This window comes from Uloborus diversus, chromosome 6 (genome assembly GCF_026930045.1).
Source record: "Uloborus diversus isolate 005 chromosome 6, Udiv.v.3.1, whole genome shotgun sequence".
NCBI lineage: Eukaryota > Metazoa > Arthropoda > Arachnida > Araneae > Uloboridae > Uloborus > Uloborus diversus.
Window position 1 is genome coordinate 51,345,040 of NC_072736.1, and position 19,519 is coordinate 51,364,558.

General features: G+C 34.6%; 1 protein-coding gene across 1 annotated transcript in view; it reads right to left on the reverse strand.

Moving 5' to 3' along the window:
• Window positions 1-915: 915 nt before the first annotated feature.
• LOC129223952 (mitochondrial sodium/calcium exchanger protein-like) overlaps window positions 916-19,519 on the reverse strand; it is a 92,596-nt gene continuing 73,992 nt past the window's right edge. Inside the window, exons 11-18 of the mRNA XM_054858336.1 lie at window positions 17,480-17,614; window positions 17,038-17,213; window positions 12,693-12,825; window positions 9,396-9,592; window positions 6,813-6,888; window positions 6,644-6,724; window positions 4,973-5,037; window positions 916-2,627 (exon numbers count right to left, since the gene is read on the reverse strand). Coding sequence (XP_054714311.1) covers window positions 2,448-2,627; window positions 4,973-5,037; window positions 6,644-6,724; window positions 6,813-6,888; window positions 9,396-9,592; window positions 12,693-12,825; window positions 17,038-17,213; window positions 17,480-17,614 — 1,043 coding nt within the window. The 3' untranslated portion in view covers window positions 916-2,447. The remainder of the gene's footprint in view (window positions 2,628-4,972; window positions 5,038-6,643; window positions 6,725-6,812; window positions 6,889-9,395; window positions 9,593-12,692; window positions 12,826-17,037; window positions 17,214-17,479; window positions 17,615-19,519) is intronic.

The following is a 19,519-nucleotide window of genomic DNA, read 5'->3' on the forward strand; positions in this document are numbered from 1 at the left end:
AATAGACCAATGAAGGTGTTTGTCCTTTTAGTACAAAATCCTACTGAAAATTTCGACACTTATCTGCTTTTTAAACAAAACACAATTTTTATACATAATTATGATTAGAGAAACGTGTTTCTACCGGTTTGTCTATAAAAATAAGGTGAGAAGTATCGGAACTTGCGCGGTCATCTTGGATTCTAAGAGCATTTTTTTTTTCGTTTTCGTTTCAAAACATTTTACTTGCGAGTCACGCATTAATAAATAGAAGAGTCTAAAATTATTTTAAAGAGGTGTTTTTGTTTTTATTGTAGCTGTTGGAGGTGCCGATATATTAAATTTCAAAACTTGTGAATGTGATTCAGTTTTCCGAGCTAAAAAGAAAAGTGATTTGTAGATCTTTCGCCAAGTGCCGAAAATAAAACATGGGGGGAGGGCGGCATCAGTTTTTTAAAAAGTTCATAAACTTGAAAATCAAATATCTCTGCACCGCTTACAGCTACGATAAAAATACCCTTTTGCATAATTATGAATTAATCTACGTTTAAGTACTTGAATTATAAGACGTCATCGATTTCTATCATCGTGAATGGTGCTTAAATATTTACGACAGAAAAGTCTCAAAAATCTCAACATTAATTATCATTAATCAAATTTTCAACATTATCCCTTTGAAGTTAAATGTATTTTTGCTTCATAATTATCAAAGGAAAAAGATATATATGAGTACATAAATATGAACTGGTTTCTGAGCTGTAAATATATTTTAATTAAATTGCGAATTCTATGAACTCTATCAGAGATCTATAACATGATAGATAAAGTGATAATTTTATCGTCGAATGCGTGTCCTTCCTAGAAAAACATTATTATTCAGTTTAAAAGTTCAAAACTCAAGATAGAATCCAATAAATAGAATGAGTTTATACTAAATAATTGATAATATTTTATTAAATAAAGTGAAATGTTGCTTGTAACAACAAGTGCGAAACGTCATAGACGTTACATTTCAGTACAATATCCTTTAGCAAAATGATGACTTTTTATGAGAATTAAGCTCCAAACATACTTCTACACATATCTATTATTATTATAGATATCTATAGTCCTTTTGATGTAAGTCTTGTTGAGATGCTCTCTAAATTCGTTGATTCAGGAAGTCCCTGACCACCATATGAGGCAGTTAGAAGCAAGGGGACGCAAGTAGACTATTTTAAGTATTGAGTAGCACGAGTGCAGAATACAAACTGTAGGCAGGCTTTCAGGAAAGAGTTTTTATACATCAGGATGTACATACGCACCTTCCAGTGCTACTACAGTAGCCACTGCTTATACGGGTCACATTTGTTCTAAAACGTTTTGATTCCATGAAGTAGCTGCTTCATTAAAGCGACTAATCCAATAAAGCTGGATTTTGTTCTGTTTTTGACAATTTGATTCATTACAGCAGTTTATTCCATTAGCCACTGATTCTATTAACCGGCGTCCACTGTATAACCATCTCTTTTCCAAAAAACAGCTGATAGTTTCTTCTAAAATGTGTGCTAGCCATCTCCAACACTCTTATTTTGCCACTTACGCCCCATTTCTTCTATAGTTGAAGCAAATCCAACCTGGCAGCATTGTAAAGACTACGCTGATCCTAATCGCAGTATTACGACTTCGCCAGGTTTAAAGCCCTATGTCGTAGTTTAAGTAGCGACACGTTCGTCATCTTGAGGCTACTGGCCGCTTTCATCCTATGTCTGCTATAATGAAGTAGCGTGTTTTGTTTCTTGATCGTGAATTGACATAGAGTTAATAAGAAACCAAAATCACGAAGCAAAAGACGCTACTTCACCATAGCAGACATAGGAAGAAAGCATCGTTTAGTCGCAAGATGTCGGACGTGTCGCTGCTATAATGAAGTAGCGTGTTTTGTTTCTTGATTGTGAATTGACATAGAGTTAATAAGAAACCAAAATCACGAAGCAAAAGACGCTACTTCACCATAGCAGACATAGGAAGAAAGCATCGTTTAGTCGCAAGATGTCGGACGTGTCGCTGCTATAATGAAGTAGAGTGTTTTGTTTCTTGATTGTGGATTGACATACAGTTAATAAGAAACCAAAATCAAGAAGCAAAAGACGCTACTTCACCATAGCAGACATGGGAAGAAAGCATCGTTTAGTCGCAAGATGTTGGATGTGTCGCTGTTTTATTCTACGATTCAGGGCTTTAGCCATTTTAGATGCTTCATATTAGCTAATGGTATGAAGACTGGAATGGTCATTTTCAAAAGCTGAAATTTCTCTTGGCTTTCAATCTCACGAAAATAGTTCTTAGAATCCATGCATAAGTCGTTTGTATGAGTCATTATGATGAGAAGGAGGAGATCCAATGGGCATTGAGCTTCATCTGAGATCTATGGAACGTACGTTTGATGCGGGTAATGGACGACTATATATATTCTGGCAGTAGCAGTCTTAAATAACTCCAGTCTCAAAGATGACTGCAACAGTTATAAAGGTAACGTACATGCATATTAGGAAAATGCCAAATTGTCTTTTTGCGTTGAAACGAAGCGCTGTCATGGTAACTATTGTGGATAGAAGAACGGCGCTAAGAGTTCCGTACAGCAAGGTGATCAACCGATCATACTTTAACTGAAAGAAAAAAAAACATGAGATTAGGTCATTAATGTACCATCGACACGAGTGAACTTAAATTGCATATCAAAAAGATCTATATATCAAAGTTAAATATTCAATTATTTCATGCACATCCAAACCTCTTTTGTGCGGTAGATAGGGACAGCATAAAAAATCGCATAAAAAAAAGTCGTTCGTTTTATAAATAACATTGTCCGTTTTATAAATACTATCGTCAATTGAGTCCCAATCTGATTAAAACTTTCATACACCGCACAATAAAAGTTGCATTAAAAGGGAAAAAAATCGCACAAAAAATACTGTACAAAAAGAGATTTGGATGTACACTCTACACAATTTAGTAAGGTAAAGCAGAAAAACTTGCCATCGATTTTTGTATTATTTATTTTTAAAAACAACTTTATGTTATGTGTACTTATGTGCATTACATCTGTACGTAGTCTGTCCAATCAATACGCAAACTGATGCCATAGAAAAATTATTTTGCAAAATTTAGTCCACATTGATTATATCCCCTTCAAAGTACTCTCCATTCGTTGCTATGCGCTTATCCGATCTTCTATTCCACTCTTTAAAGTACCTTTGGAAGTCCTCAGCAGTTAGGCTCTTTAGTTGCCCTGTCGCTTCTCGCTTTATTGAGTCCAAATCTTCCCAATGATGTCCCCTGATCACATTTTTGCATTTTAGAAATAGGAAAAAGTCGCAGGGTGCGAGATCTGGCGAATAAGGAGGATGATTAAGGATGGTGATTGATTCCCCCCCCCCCCCAGAAACTGGCGAAATATCAATGCTGAATGTGCTGGTGCATTGTCATGGTGAAGGATCCATTCATCGCATAGACTAATAATAAGAGCTTCCCCAGACTTGCTGATGAAAAAATTGGTTCATGGATACATCATGTGACTGGTGGAAGGCTCGGCGAAAACTTTGGCGGCATGGTTGCCAGCTGGCAGGATTATCTATAGTTTGGCACTCGGCATGTATTTTAAGACGTAATGTGTTTTTATTATAATTTTTTTCCCAGGTGCAGAGATGATTGAACTGTTTTTCTTTTAGTTATGCATTATTTTGACATTAGTAATTAGTTTTTGATCGCAGTTTTCAGTAACTTTAATTTCATTCGGAACTACTACATCAGCGTTGGCGTAAACGTAATGGCGTAAACGTTTTGCGTTAACGCAAAAATGTACTAATCGGTATCTTAAATTGAAATTGTAGGTAAAAATCTTACCGTTTGCCGATTCTTTTTGGGCGCTTGCATCTTTAATTGCTTAGAGAGTTATTGAAATTGAATAAAGAAAATGCACAATACTATCTAAACGAAAAACTCACTATATTAACAAAATATTTACAGCTTAGAATAACAAATTTTCAAATCGGACTCCATAAAAGATCATTCTTCCGTGTTCCATCAGATTCTATTTATTTTATTTCTCGCGGCGTTGATCGTCTGCGCCCGCTGTTGCTAGGATATCCACCAGTCACATGGTTTGGTTTATGAGCAGCAAAAGGGTTGCCATAGCTCGGTCTACTCTTATTATTAGTCTATGATTCATCGCCTTGAGTCAAATTTTTGTCTCACACGACGTACCCGATCTCTCAAACGTTTGAGAAGTAATTCCATCAACTTCCGTGATTTTATTCATTTCCATTTTCGACGAACAATAAAAACAAGGACAACAGAAACTAACATAACTTGCAACATACGCGCAGTTAGGTGATCTGCCAAGCACGGACAGCTCATTAGCCGCGTTCACAACACACTTTTCGATCCGGTAAATCCCTGCTCTGGCTCCGTAAAAAAACGATTGAAAAAATCCCCGATTCTATGTAAAAATAAGTTTCCAGAGAAAGAGGTTTTTACCCAGCATCCTTTGCGGTTAGTAGACGAACTTGCTTCGTGTAATGCATTCTGGGTGAAAACTCCGCTTTCACTCCAGAAGCAAGCAGGAAAAGAAAAATTCCAAATACTCCGCAAACCGGAATGCGGTGAAAAGCAGGTTTTTCACCACACGAAAGTGTCCATGAAAACAGTCCTATTGGGTGTCAGGCAATTACCGCCGAAAGTTAGCGGGACTATCGTCCGCGTCATGGCCGCTAGATTGCATGAGTTCGCGTATTTATTGGACAGACTACGTATGTTACAACAGAATATATGAATGTGAATTTGCAAATACACGTGCACATGCAGCCAGGCATGTAAACATTACTAAATGTTTGAATGAAAAAGTGCAACTGCTCTAGAGTGTAATACATCAGCCTCACCAGTTAAGGATTAGAAAATAAGTTATGTTACTGATTGGTTTTGTTATATTGTTAAAATTGCTTCCTATACATACCTCCAAAGGCCTGCCTTTCTTTACAATCATAATGGTGTACGGTATGCCTATTCCTAAAAGCAAATCTGAGAAAAAAAGTTAAGAAACATTTTTGAAAGAAAAATTTATGCTCCAGAAAATACTTTTTTTTTCACTCTTACTAAGTGTGTGTGGTTTTGAGTTTGTTCTCTTTTTCTAATAATTGAAGAGAAGAAATGTCTCTCTGTGTGTCTATATTTCTTGTATGAAGTATGGCCAGTTTTGGTGAAGATTGGCCAAAAATTATTTAGAGGCATGGAACGTATGCACCCTTCAAGCAGTTTTCTTTCTTTCTTTTTCTGAAAGTAACGGTACTTGTAACGTGATTTTAGAGATGGCCTACGTGACCCTTTATCAGAAGCTTCGCTTTATATGCCGGAAGTCGTGGATCACCATCGATGCCCTGGTGTTTTTTTGCCTACAATATGTAATGTTGATCTTGTCTTATCCTCAGATATATAATAGCGAATTCCCTGATTGAGTAGTGCTCTGACGTCATCAACAATGAAACTCGCGTCATAGCATGATAATTTGATTATATGTTTCGGTAATGTTTGACATGCAGTGACATGCTTTTTTTTTAACAAGTCTGAACTGGATCCCGCAAAACTGAACTGCTTTACTGGTGAGACAGTCATTTTAGTAGAATGAAGAAACGAAAAAGTGGTCAACAAAGAACGCTATTTACTGGAGTTTAGGGTTAATATACTGGAGTAAGGTTTAAACATTCAACTATCAAAATATCACAAAACTTCAATTTCTTCTTTAAAATGTAAAAGCAATTTTCACCTGTCATACCTGGACGGGCGATTTTCTAGCTTTAAAAATAAATAGTATACTTCGGTGATGCAACGTACATTTAATATGCATTTTGTTTTTCTTGTCTGTAAGCATTAAATGTCTATTTCAAATAATGTCTAAATGAACATTAATACTTCGAACAATGAATTTACTTTTTTCCACAGATCTGCTGTCCTGATACGTGAGTATACTCGTATTAACTAAAGGATTATATTGAAAGATGTACATAAAATTGTGCATTTAGTGAGCATAACTTTTACTTGCAAATGCAAAACCGTTACAAAGGTCAGTATTAGCGCTCGTTATCAATTTCTGAAAACATTGTTTTTAACAAAAGCAGTCTTTCTTATTTAAGAGTTAATCTTCAACTACTTTGAAGAACTTAATTTGTTATCAGTGTGAATTTTACTAAATGAAACTATACTTCCGAAATATATTCAAATAGTACATGAATGAAAATACTCAAAAATAATGAAAGAAATAAGAATAAGGAAACTGCAGGTGTTGTTCTTTAAAATTCATCATTGATTTACAAAATCAGCTTTTCAAATGAGTTATTGAGAGTGCACTACAAATTTAAAATATAGTATAACGTTTCCAGTACTTTTATTTTTTATATTTCTGATATCGTGCAAATAAAATTGTTAACTTATTAATAAAAGTTAAAATTGTCATTTAATCGATGACTTTAGAAACGGCGTAAACTCCATTGATTTTCACAGGGACAAACGTCCTTTATAAAATCATCGATTCAATTATTTTTGAAACATAAACCAAGTTTCAAATCACATAATGAATTAAGCAGCTTTCAGATAAAAGCAAACGACCGGAGTAATTTATATCAAAGGATACTTAAAAGAGGTCCTCCATAACAAGCAGATATACCCATTCTTGGATATCCTTGTCTCGCAACGGAAAGGTTGGAAATAAAATCTAAAAAAAAGCGAAAAATCTTTATCCACATTCACACCGGACGGTTTAATGCGTATATTGAGAAATGATTATAACTTTTAAAGTTTACCTCCTATGCTGTTGCCCCAGGCTAAGACAGTAAGGCCTAAAATAGCATCACTGAGCTTGAAAATGATTCCTATAGTCTGAAAATAGACAGATAAATCACTAGTGATTTTTGCACACTTATCAGAAAATATGCTGCATTATCATTGATTGAGGAGTGAACATTAGCACATATGGCGCATCATTATGAGCCTTTTTACTGCATTTGAATCAATCGAAGGAAACATTTCATTTATTAAGGGAAGTCAGTACCCAAAATACTTTCAAAAATTCTTTTTTTTTTTTATTTTTATATATTTCGAAACACCATTTTAATACTTTTTTAAGGATACAAACTTCGTGATCGTGCTCATATTATAAGTAAGTAAAAATAACCTTTAAAAAAATGTAAACCTATTTTGATCAGGTATGATTTTCCCCTTTAAATTGCAATATCTCGAAATGTTATTTTTGAAACTAAATGTTCCTTTTTCTCAGAAACTAAATTGTGTTAGGCTTTGAAATGTTTACCATCTATTCCATATATCTAATTGCATATAGTGAAGTACATTTTTCTCATATTCGAAAAATATTTTTATAGAGCTGATTTCGTGTTTCAAAATGGCATTTTTGGAAAAAAAAGTGACTTACACATTAGAATTAAAAAAAAAAAAAAACTAAGCTTTTTTTCTGTAAATTTTTACTTCAGTCTAGAGAAAAGAGTCTATTTAAGGTACAGAAAAAAAAATGATAATTGTATCTTGAAAAGATTTTCAAAAAAAAAAAGGTACATGAACCTGTGCAAATTAACATTGACGGTATAGGGGGTACTGACTCCACTTAAGGTTCACTCCAGCATGGCGACAAAGCTCCACTTGTTGCCTACACTGTTAAAACTACAGGTTGCGTTTGGCACCTGTCAGGGGTGAAACACTTGTTCACCAGCGACACCCGAAAGAGAGCCGAAATTGCACCCTTAGCAAGGGTGAAAAACTGGCTCCCTTCACCCAACGTGCACCTAAGGTGAAAAGATGGTACCCTAGGTGAGAAAAAAGGCACCTTTATTGCTTCCTATATTGATTCCCCCCCCCCGTGCTGTGTGCGTTTTTGAATACAGTTGTGTTTTATTTATTTTGATTTATATATACGAAGGCATTTGATCACATTTCAACTTTCGAACATAGTTTAGAAGTGTTCATGACTTTAATTTGTCTGTTCGTGCACTAACTTTCTTATATTCACACTTGAATTGCTCAGTAATTAATATGTTGTTGACAATTTTTACTATAATCCGTACCGAAAATGAACAGGGAAGGTATTTATCAATCATTTGCCGGAACAACCAGAAATAATAGGTAACATTAGATTAGAATCATAGGAAAATTAAAGCGCTTCATAAACGTTTAAAATTTTAATCGAGCGTAACTTATCAATACTTATTATAAGACTCGATATTTGAGTATCCTTATGCGTACAAGATAAATACTAATTTAAAAGCCCTTCTTTCCAATGTCAAGTTTTCCGTCAGATTAAAAACAAAAACGAGCAGATAACTACATTAGCTTCATGCAATAACGCCTGAGAAAGATACGTTAACCAAAACACGATGTGAAACATGAGTCAAACGCTGAGTGAGAGATTTCTTTTCACGCAGTTTTTTTTTTCTCTGCCTTTGCTACTCTATTCGTTTCCACCACGTAGTTATTTCATTGAGAAGAAATAGACATTGGTATATAGGCTGTTTACGTCGATGCATTTTTATTCCGGAATTAGCAATTCAATTATCAGCTGATTTAAACGTTTTTATTTTTAATGTTGTTGTTGTTCAAGATAGTACTGATAGATAGTTTTAGGTAACAGTTTTGCAGGATATAAATAACAAGACATTAAATGTTTAATAAGGTAAACGAACAATAAGATTTGTCAACATACTTTAAACACTTTAAATATGTTTGAAAGTTCTAAGACCTACAATATGATCAAATGCCTTTACTTACGCGAGATTTCGAAGATTAATCCACGAAATTTTCAGTTTTGTACTTCATTCAATGTGAAAGTAAATTTCGTTGCAACTTCCTTCGTTCGCCATTGAAACTGAAGTTTCGTTGGACGATAAGTCAGAGCGCATGCGCAAGGAGTCGCTCTCCTATTGAATGGTCTTTTAGCACTTTTGTTGACGTCGTTCACCCACTGAGGAACCAAAAGCACCTTAACGACACTTCCTAGCCTCTGTTTCACCCAGAGGCACCGTTTTTTCACCCTTGGGTGAAATTCTTTACCCCTGTGGAACTCTTGGTTTTAACAGTGTAGTCATGAACACAAGTCAAAATCTCATATGTACACTGCAAATTTATCGCCGAAATCTTATATCAGTTCTATTATTTATTTATCAGTTTATGGTAAGATTAGAGCTAGTTTTCCCTCAGAATTTCTTTCGTATTGTAAAAATTCAACAACGCTTCAGGAAAAGACGAATTGTTTCATTGCTTCATGATTTCAGCCTGTTTTGAGGTAGACTCGTCCAAGGACGAATACCAAAAATCCTAAAGGTGGATTATATCAGAATTGTGTTTAAAAGTTATCAGCATTATATCCATATCAAACTGACCTTGAGTAAAGAAACAATTTCAGAAGCAATCAAGTAGACCCACATCACGGAAGCGACGAAACCAATGTAGCCGAATGCAAAATGATAGGCGGGAGGCTCATCGTTTGAAGATGTGAAGAATACTGCTGAAGCTAGTGCTAAGCACACTAACAAGACGATAGCCCAGGCTGGAAAGCCACGAACATTGTTGTCGTATTCTGCAAACAAAAGATTGCGTTAACCTTATATTATATATGTTACCGGCACACTATGATAACCGAGCATTTTATAGAATGCCTTGACATTGCCGGTCTTATAATACCGGATGTTTTTAGGCAAGGTATGAAATATTAGAATTATTACATGCTTTCTCTAGGAATTGTATATAATGTGTTTAAATGTTCTGTATAATGATAAGACTCATTCTCCAGAAAACGTAACTTTTGAACGCTAATATTTTTCAATTTCGGAACCTTTTGTTTTCGTTTTTTTTTTTTTTTTTTTCATTCTTACATGAAAGTGTTACCTACTAGAAGTAACCATAAATAATGGCCCATCTAAGTTCCAATTATTTTACTCCTAAATAAAAAAAATAAAAATAAAATGCCTTGTTCTCTGAAATAAAGAAAAAGAAAAAAACTTGTAATTTCGAGTCCAATTTAATATCAAAGTAGTAATTTTGTGAATTTTGCAAACAATCAGCTATTGTAATGATTAGTGGGAATGTAATATTAAGCTCTCGTAGTTAAAATACGGCTTAATTAGTAGTTTCCAATGTATGTAAAAAAATAGAATTTAGTAAATTTGAGGATATACTGGCAATTTATAATTTTGGTAGAATGCCCATTATTGGTGTATTTCCCCTCCATCATTCATTTTCACCTCAGAAATAATGACATTGATAAGGATTGTCACGGAGGTGAGGAATTTTTTATTAATATAGGCCTAATATATACATTTTTCAGGGAATTTTTTTTCCTTCGTTGCTACAATCTGCACATGTAAGTATATAAAAGCATGTTCATTTCTCTTTTTACATTAATTTACATCCCTGAAATTCAAGTTCACGGAGGTGAGAAGTCAGAATAACCGTACGTTTTAATGCAAAATCTATATTTCATTTTTGGCAAAAATCTCATTACTTCAACTACGGCTAAAAATAAACAAGGGCGGTCCCTTGTCATGGAAAATAAAAAACGATGTCATTACTGTCACGTGTTAATGAGCAATGGCATTTTGTGTTTAGGTAACGGAGGTGAAAATGTATTGTGTGACATGACTCCTTGTTCTTCTAAAACGAACTAAAACACAATATTAAAAAATTAAATATACTTAAACAATTAATATTTGTGACACTTGTGAAAGGAATAATCAATAATTAAGTACATACTTTTAATTAAACAAGTTATTAAGCAACATAAACAGTCACACAAGATGTGACTGTTTATGTTGCTTAATTGTGACAAGCCACGGAGGTGAGAATTCACATCTTGTGAACCAAAAATATGCCCAAATAAAAATTATTATTAAAAATTTGTTGGAAGGTTTAAATAGATATATTTTTGATGAAATTAAAAATCATTTTTAAATGAATTGTTCCTTAAAGCCTTTTACTGTAAAAGGCGTGTGACAGAAAAGTTACACTTTCTGAAGAATGACCCATAAGCGCTATTTAGTAAAAGTATGAAAAAGGAACCTGCTAAGACTATCATATATGTTACTGGTAAAGTTTGAAATTCTGCATTCTATATAATGACTAAGCAATGTACATACTGTGTATGTTATCTAAAACTAACCACCAAGGTATGAAATGATTCATATTTTACACAGTAAAAAACTATTATTATTATTTATTTATTTATTTATTTTTTGAACAAGCTAAAGTTAAATTTCTCATTTTGACACTCTCGAACAAACCGCAGAAAATAGTAGACAAATTTTGAGTCTGTACGCACTTTAAAAGGCACGTGCCTTGCCACGTGACATAAGAAACGACTTATTAGTGTACAGTACAATAGAACATCAAAAATCAGTTAAGACGAGAGGCCATGGCTGCCTAATCGGAAACTAGGTGATCAGCACTTGGAGGACCGACCCGGTTTAGAATCGAAGTGTTTTTCAGTTTTATCAGTTTTGTGGGAGAAAGGGGGGCACGGTAAACGAACTGAGAAGGGACCTGTCCCGACTCTCGGTGACCTTGTCAAAAATCCGAGTTCACTCCTTTGAAGTGTTGATACATTTTTCTAATTATTCAGAAAACAATATCTTTTTGTGAAATTTTGTGAAAAATGTAAATGCATATTGAAGCGTTATAATATGGTGTATTTTAAATGCCATTTCTTTTTCCTACACGACATTTTCTTGGGCGAAAATCCTAAGAAGTTAAAAAGCCGAACTGCGTATGGTCCCGATTAGTTCAGATTTTTGACGTCCTACTGTACTTCTTACTTTGCTGTTTTATAATTTGGCTAGGCAGTGGTTTGACAAAATGTGAAATATGAATCGTGTCATAAATCCCCGGCTAGTTTTAGGCATTATACACAATACCTAGACATTCTATAGAGAGCTGAATTTCAAACTTTACGGGCAACATATAAAACGGTGTGTAGATACATTACTAAACACTTAAATGGAGGTACGTTAAAAACATATTCATGCATGGCCAATTGTTTCGCTCTCAGATTAATTTAGCAACACCAGTTCTACAGATCCACAGCATCTCCTCCCCCCCCCCCCCCAACTCAAAGTCTATTATTTATTACTTTTATTTTCCATACAGGAAAAAATAGGAGTAGTAGGAGAAGTACAATTATAGACACACATACACATTCACACAGAGAGACAGACTCACACAGATATTTATAGTATTAATTTATATCACTACTTTTAATGAAGCGATGAAGTGTAATAAGTATTTAATCTTAGACCCCCATTTTACTATAAATTCACTTTAAAACCATAAAAGCTTATCAAAATTTCAACAAGTTGTGTTGAAAAAAAAGCAAAATATATTTTTGTTTAGCACCGCTGTCTATTAATGGCATTAGTTTCCACCACATCGTTCCGAACTAATAATAATTAAAACTGGTATCTTTCCCTAAGAATTATTCCTGGGGAAAAAAAAGAAAATAATGAATAGTGATTTCTGTTGCTTCGAGTTTGATAAAGAAATACCAGTGCTATTGTCACATTTATGGGACATCACTACATGCTTTGATTGAACAAAATAGCGTTAAATAGGTAAAATATTGCGAATAGTTGTTAAAATACCCTTATAACATATTAAAACAAAAAAAACTGGAAAATTCTATTAATTACCACCAAGAGCAATGATGACGAACATAGGAGCAGTGAAACAATGGATGATGTTGAGAGGACGGCACCAATTGTTTTTGTCGTTTTCATAATCAACTACTGGGACAGTGATAATTAACAAGAAGCACACCGGTGCCTGAAATAAAGAAAAAAACATATAAAATGCATGAACCGCCAAGAAAACCTGGAAAGAAATAAGGTATTCTTTATACTTGGATTGCCAGGATGAAAAATACCCGATTTTAATGAATTCCCACACTCTCCCAATCTCGCGGGGGTATTCGTATATCCCTTAAGGGTAAATTTGAGCTATGCCGGAAACTTTATGCTATTTCAGTTCGACTTTAAAAAAAAACTTTGAAGACCTAGTGCTGAACTCTCATAGCAAGGTAATGAAATAAGTTTTCTACTCAAAAAGAAAAAGAAAGTTGGCAGTATGGGACTCAGCTTATTGCAACCAATCTATAATTATGAAGTTAACGTTCCGAAGAGATACAGTCGAACTTGCTTATAACATGCCCTGAAACCCGGATTCAGTGACGAAATTAAAAAGATTTGATTGGTACAATGGTCAGTCTATAGGAGCATAACTCGCTTTTAACAAGTAAACCCCGCTTAAAGCGAGCAGTATTTTTGTGATTCATAATATTTCTATTGACTTCCTTCTCAGCTTATCATTTCTTGGAAAGTCTTTTATCATTTCGTAGTCAATCAAAAGTAAGTCATGAGTCATAACTCATGGTGGCCTTTGTTTTCAATTTGAGAAGCATTTGAAGCTTTTGTAAAAGTTGACACCACTCTACGAAAACAATAACGCAAGAAAGAGAAAAAAAAAACAGTTCAAAGCAAGTGAACCAACTTCTTTGATACTGGAAATAACTTTAAGCACACAGCAAGTATAAATAAGTTTTTAGTATTTTTTGAAGAGCTTGTTTTTTACGAGAACTCGGTTATAGCGAACAAATATCGCAGTCCCTTCACATTCGTTATAAGCAAGGTCGAATGCATTTAAAGTTGTTTCAATTGCTCTTCCTACATAAAAATTTTCCATGCAATAGTTTACTGATTGAAATCTTGTGAGATTGTTACGTACTGTCCAACCATTGATTGTATGGAACTGATAAGCGTCCAGTTAAGACAGTCCATCTGAATGAGGGGGGGGGGACTTTGCTGCACATGTTCCGTTCATTTGAATGAGACTCTGCTTACTTTAGAGGCTAACATACATCTGCAAAAGGTGACATCCCGAAAATGTAGCAGATTCGTCCATTTCCGCGTGTAAACCGGATGTTTGCCTTTCCATATAATTCATGGTAAGACGGCACAAAAAAAAACTTTTAAATATTTAGAAATTTTACTTTTTTACTTATCTGGACTCTTCTTTAAATCTCGATTGTGACAGAGCCTCTCGAACGTCAACTTCGTCAAGCGGTCACAATAAAAGCTTTTCGTTTTTCAAAGGCAGAACTAAATTTTGCAGTTTGCTCATAGTGTTACGCTCAGCAAGCTTCCGTTGAGCACATCCTGGAGTGTTTGATACTTTTCTAAGATTTTCACACTGACTTTCCTAAGACTTTCACACAAGATCTCAATCATTTATGAAATTGCATTTAAAAAAATCTATGTAAAGAGAACAATTGAAACAACTTTTAATATATCTTCCGAACGTTAACTTTAGAATTATAAATCGGATGCAATAAGCTGAGTAACATACTGCCAACTTTTTTCTTGCTCAGAATGTCAAGCTCAGCAAGTTTCCGCTGAGCACATCCTGGACTGTTTGAGACTTTCCCAAGAGGACATATACTCTTATCCTCTCTTCTCGTTTTGATTTTCCCACATTCAGAGTTCTTTTATGTCTTGTCTGACTTCGTCAGACAGTTGGAGGATAAGCCATAACAAAAACAACACTTTACTGTTGTAAAAAAAACACCACTTTTAGCAAAATAATTTGTGTTTCATCCATTTTCTTGAGGTTCTCAAAGTTACCTTTAGTGACACTATTACATCGAAATTGGTAAATATTTCATTTTAAATAATTTTGTTAAAATTGCTATTTTGTAATTTTGGATAACTGTGCAGCATTTTTCTAAGATTTCTTCTATTGTATACCAACGAATACAAGGAGTCTATAAAAATGTTTGTGCGATAGTTTAAAATATGGAAGTTGTGGCTAAAATTCACCCTGACTGACTACGATTGATCAAAATGTCACTAATCTATTTTTTTTAAATAATTATGTCATATTTTCCCGTACATTAATTTATTCTTACTCCTTAAACCGATTGTTCCAATTATTCCATAAATTTATGCTGTTTAAATCAAGTTTGTGGAGTCGAAGAGAAAATTATCAACTCCGCCTCCAACTATGAATCCGGGAGTTTTAGAGATTTCAACTCCTCCGACTGCGAATCCTTTTGCCCAAAATCAGTGCGACTCCGACCTTGAAAGCATTGACAGAGTTACAAAAAAAGGATCGACTCCGATTCTTACTCTTGGAATATTAAACCTTCAACTCCAGAGTCCGACTCACTTCCTCTAAAAACAGTCCCACTCCGACTCCGCAACCCTGTTTCAAATAACGAGAACTATGCCAAACCATCGAGGCAAAAAAAAAAAAAAAGGAAAATACGTTTCATCCACTTTCGTGAAGTGAAGAATGTTTTCCTCAGTCGATGAAAAGAGAAGCCGACTCGCTAGGATAGTTGCTTTCCTTGCCATAAAACACGAATCGATGTGTCTGCAAACTCATCTTGGAGGATGATCAGCTTTGTTTCCACCCTCAATAGGGGAATAAAAACGGTTTTAAAGACAGTACAATGGGCAGTTTGGAAACTTCAGTCAAGGACGTGTCGGTCCAAGAGTTCTTACCAAACTCATCATTTGTTGTGCTTCAAGGATTGAAAAGTGGGAAACCCCTTTTTATTTTTTGACAAAAGAAAAGATTGGAGAAAAGAATGAAATACCTATCTTCAAGCAGTGGTGTTTATTTTTGATGTGAACTAATATTGGTAAAATAGGAAATATAAGTAGAAGAAATATATTTTTCACATTGTTTGTTTGATAAACCCGTTATAATAGTTCATAGTTAAGTTCATGTGAGTTTTTTTTATTTATCTGCCAAAAGTGAGAAATTTTTAGTTATCGATCCTTCTTTCTTCGATATATCTATCGGTGGGCTTTTCATGATCAATAACCGTATTTAAATAGAAAAACGTTAATCTCAGAGCGATTTTTATTCAATATTTTTGATGGGATCAAAAATATGGAAGAATTAAGATATAAAGGTATAGTGAGTGTGAATGATTATTTACGCAGGTGCTGATCCGACTTTTCGAGTCTCGGTCAAATTCCTGAATCGCAGATTGAAGCATTCTTATTGGTTGAAGAAAGATTCGGCCAGTTGTTTGGTTGTCTGACCGAGGCTCAAATCATCTGGTGAATGCGGGCGTTAGAATTGAAACATTAGGAATTAAATTATGTAAAATTATGCGATTGGTCAGATTAGATGGACAGGAATGAATGAGTGGTTGATGGTACAATGAAATGGTTGAGTGGTACAATGAATGAGTGGTTGAACATTGGTAAGGATTTTTAAGGGAAAAATTCAGCAGCGAAAGTCCAAAAAGTGTATAGAAACATCGAAATGATGTTAAAAATTATGAAATTAAATAATGAAAACCATCAAAACGCAGTTTATGCACTAAAAGGACTCGTGTTCTGAATGGCTGCCTATCCTATAAACGGGTCTGTAAGGCATTGTGTACTGCGGAGAAGTCGGACTTCACACCAAATTACTGTACAGTTGGAAAAGTGAAGCAGCGCCCCCCAAATTGCCAACCTGGGTGGCACAAGAAAAAAACAGCAAAGAATTTAAGCGTTCACAAATAAAAAATAAAAACACTTCCATATCATGGCCTCAGAGCACCAGTAAGACATTGAACAACTGTCAAGACATTGCTCATGTCCTAAGGTTGCCCTAAGGCGTAAGATAGACTGGTTGATGAGCATGTAAAAGTATACAAAAATGTCATATAATCAGGGCTGCAGAGTAGGAGTCAAACTGACTTTGAGATTAAAGAGTTTGAGTTGGAAACTTGAAAATTCCAGGAATCTGCCTACCGAGTCTGCTACTCTGCCAAGGCTGTGGAGTCGGAATCGGACTGATTTTGGTAAAAGGATTCAGAGTCAAAGGTTTTAAAGTTCCAGAAGTCGTATTCTGACCATTTCTTTTCCTACTACACAGCCTTTCTTGGTATGTCACAAAACTTGGTATGTTACAAAACCAAAGAGAGTTCAAGCATTTAAAATTCGATCAAGTTAGCTTTTGTGGGTGCCTGTCCTTTACCTTAGCGATTTCGAAAATCTTAGACAGCCATCCTCTTTCAGACCAAGCTTCTATGTCGATGGGTGAAACTAGGAGCAGGAACTCCCTAAGTATTGTTTGCTCGCCAGTTCTAGAGAGAAGACTGGAGAGACTTGTTTTAGAAATTTGGGAGTCCAATGGTGGAGGCAAAGTGTGACCTGGGAAAAAAATATCCTGTCATCATTACGAAAAATAGTCAATACTAAGAAAACAACTAAAAGCATGCATTGTTCGACTTTACGATACGATATAAAATTTTTTTGAGTCTTCGAACCATTACTTTTGATTAAATACTAAGTTAGTAAGTCATAATGGATATGGTATACTTTTAAAAATAAAATAAATAAACAATTATTAAAAACTTCGTCTTTTTGAAATATTTGTGTCGTAAATAAGAAAAATTCAGTTTTCAACTTGGACTTACCATTTTTGTAGACTGGATTAGGATGAGAATCTACTGATTGCGTCAGTGTTTTGATCACGTGCTCATGATGTGAATGTGAGGAAGAAATCCGTCTTTTTGAACTCACCCCGGAAATACTGCCTCGGAAACTGAACCCTAAAGGATAAAGGTAAAACAAAGATTTCATATTAAGAAAGAATGACGATTTTAAAATGTTCAAGAATAGTTCGATTATACAAGTAAATACTTTATTTAAATTCTTTTTTTTTACTTATGAGTACAGATCACTGATTTTTCTTTAATGCCTACTTTGACGATTGTCTTAAATAAGTATTTTGTTGTTAATGAAAAAAAAGTGTTTGTGTTATGCGTTTTTTTTTTTTTTTTTTTTTTTGTCGGTTGAATAATACAAATTGTATTTTTATCATATCTTTGATCAGCTGGGAGTGTAATATTCCTTTATGTGTTAAAATACGAACTGTGCCGTCAACGATTTCTCATTGTGCGGATTTATTCCTTGCAATAAAAACTGCTTCCATGTTTTTGGATGCATTAAAGTTTGAAGGTTTAGCAATACAAGATACATGGGATAAATTAAGCCATTTTAAATGTATATACAGTTCTTGGCAAAATTACTCTAAACAAGATACACATATTTCATACTTGCATATAACTAGATATATCACAAATTTCAGTCTGATTTAAAGCTATTTGGTGATGATTTTTATTACAATATTACATTCTGCAATAAAAATTCAATCCTACGTACATTTAGAGAACCAACAGCTATAAAAAAATTTTTTCCTTCACCGTAAAAAGCTGGCCCGAAACAAATTGAGAACAGCAACATGAAAATTTTTACGATATTCAACATTTCAGCTTTTAGAGCGGATCGAGAAAATGTTTTTTCTTTTTTCAGTGATAACTTCTAACCATGAGTAACGAACCGGATAACTACGAATGCTTACCAGATACGTGTGCGTGAAATACTACAAACGATCAATGTGAGAAGGATTGCAGACTTGTCCCACAGGACAGTGTGAGAAAATTCGGCTTCGATATGTTTGCCCAAAACTCGAGTACTGTAACTCTATTGGTCGAAGTACGTTTGCTGGACTTATGTGCATTGCCGTTTGACCCTTAGGCGACTGAAATCAAGTATCCTGAACAGATATGATCCCGTTGGCAAGGCCTAGTTTTAGGATTATGGAGTTCAGCAAACCCCATGAGCCCATCGAGCCTAGTTACCAACCAATGGCTATTTAATCACAACAGATTCTTCTAAGCGTTTAAGCATGTTGCCTACAAAGCTTGTCATGTGATTTCAACGGGGTGAACTGGTGCTCGCTTGATACTCGTTTGTGCTAATTTTACATTCAACCTCATGTAAAACTGGAGAAATTGTTGGCAGGTATAGGTATCGTCATTTTCACCGATCGCGAGATATTTTCATCGACTTAATGCATCGTGATAGCGATGGAGTTTTTTTAAAAATGATAATGTGCCTTGACATCGGGCTGACGTTGTTTGCGGTTGGCTTGAAGAATATTATTGACTTTTAAAGTGAATTGTTTTTTCAGGTAGATCTCGCAACAAGAATTCGACTGAGCATATCGGGGAAAGAATTGAAAGTTCTATTAGTGATTATTCCACACCGAACTCCCGCACTTTTCCAAGAAGAAGAAAATGAGAAAAAATATGAAAAACCATCCCTTAACTTTTTTGTACTTCTGTGTTAATATTTGAAACAAGAGAAACTGTTCTTTTCGAGTATGACCCAAACGTATTCATTACTCTTAGTATACACCTTCATGGGCTCGTGCAAGGACCCAAGGTACGACGGTACTCTCAATAATTAAAAAAAAAAAAAAAAAAATACGAGAAAAAGGAGAAAATGAACGCTACTGCGAAACTGGCAATGTTTTTTATTTCAATTTTATGATTTAGTAGGTTTAAAAATGCTTCTTTTACTCTTCATTATTCAAAACTAGCTGAGATTTCTTATGAAATATCTATCTTGCGTAGGAATCTGAACCTAAAGATTGCTCGATACTGTTTTAC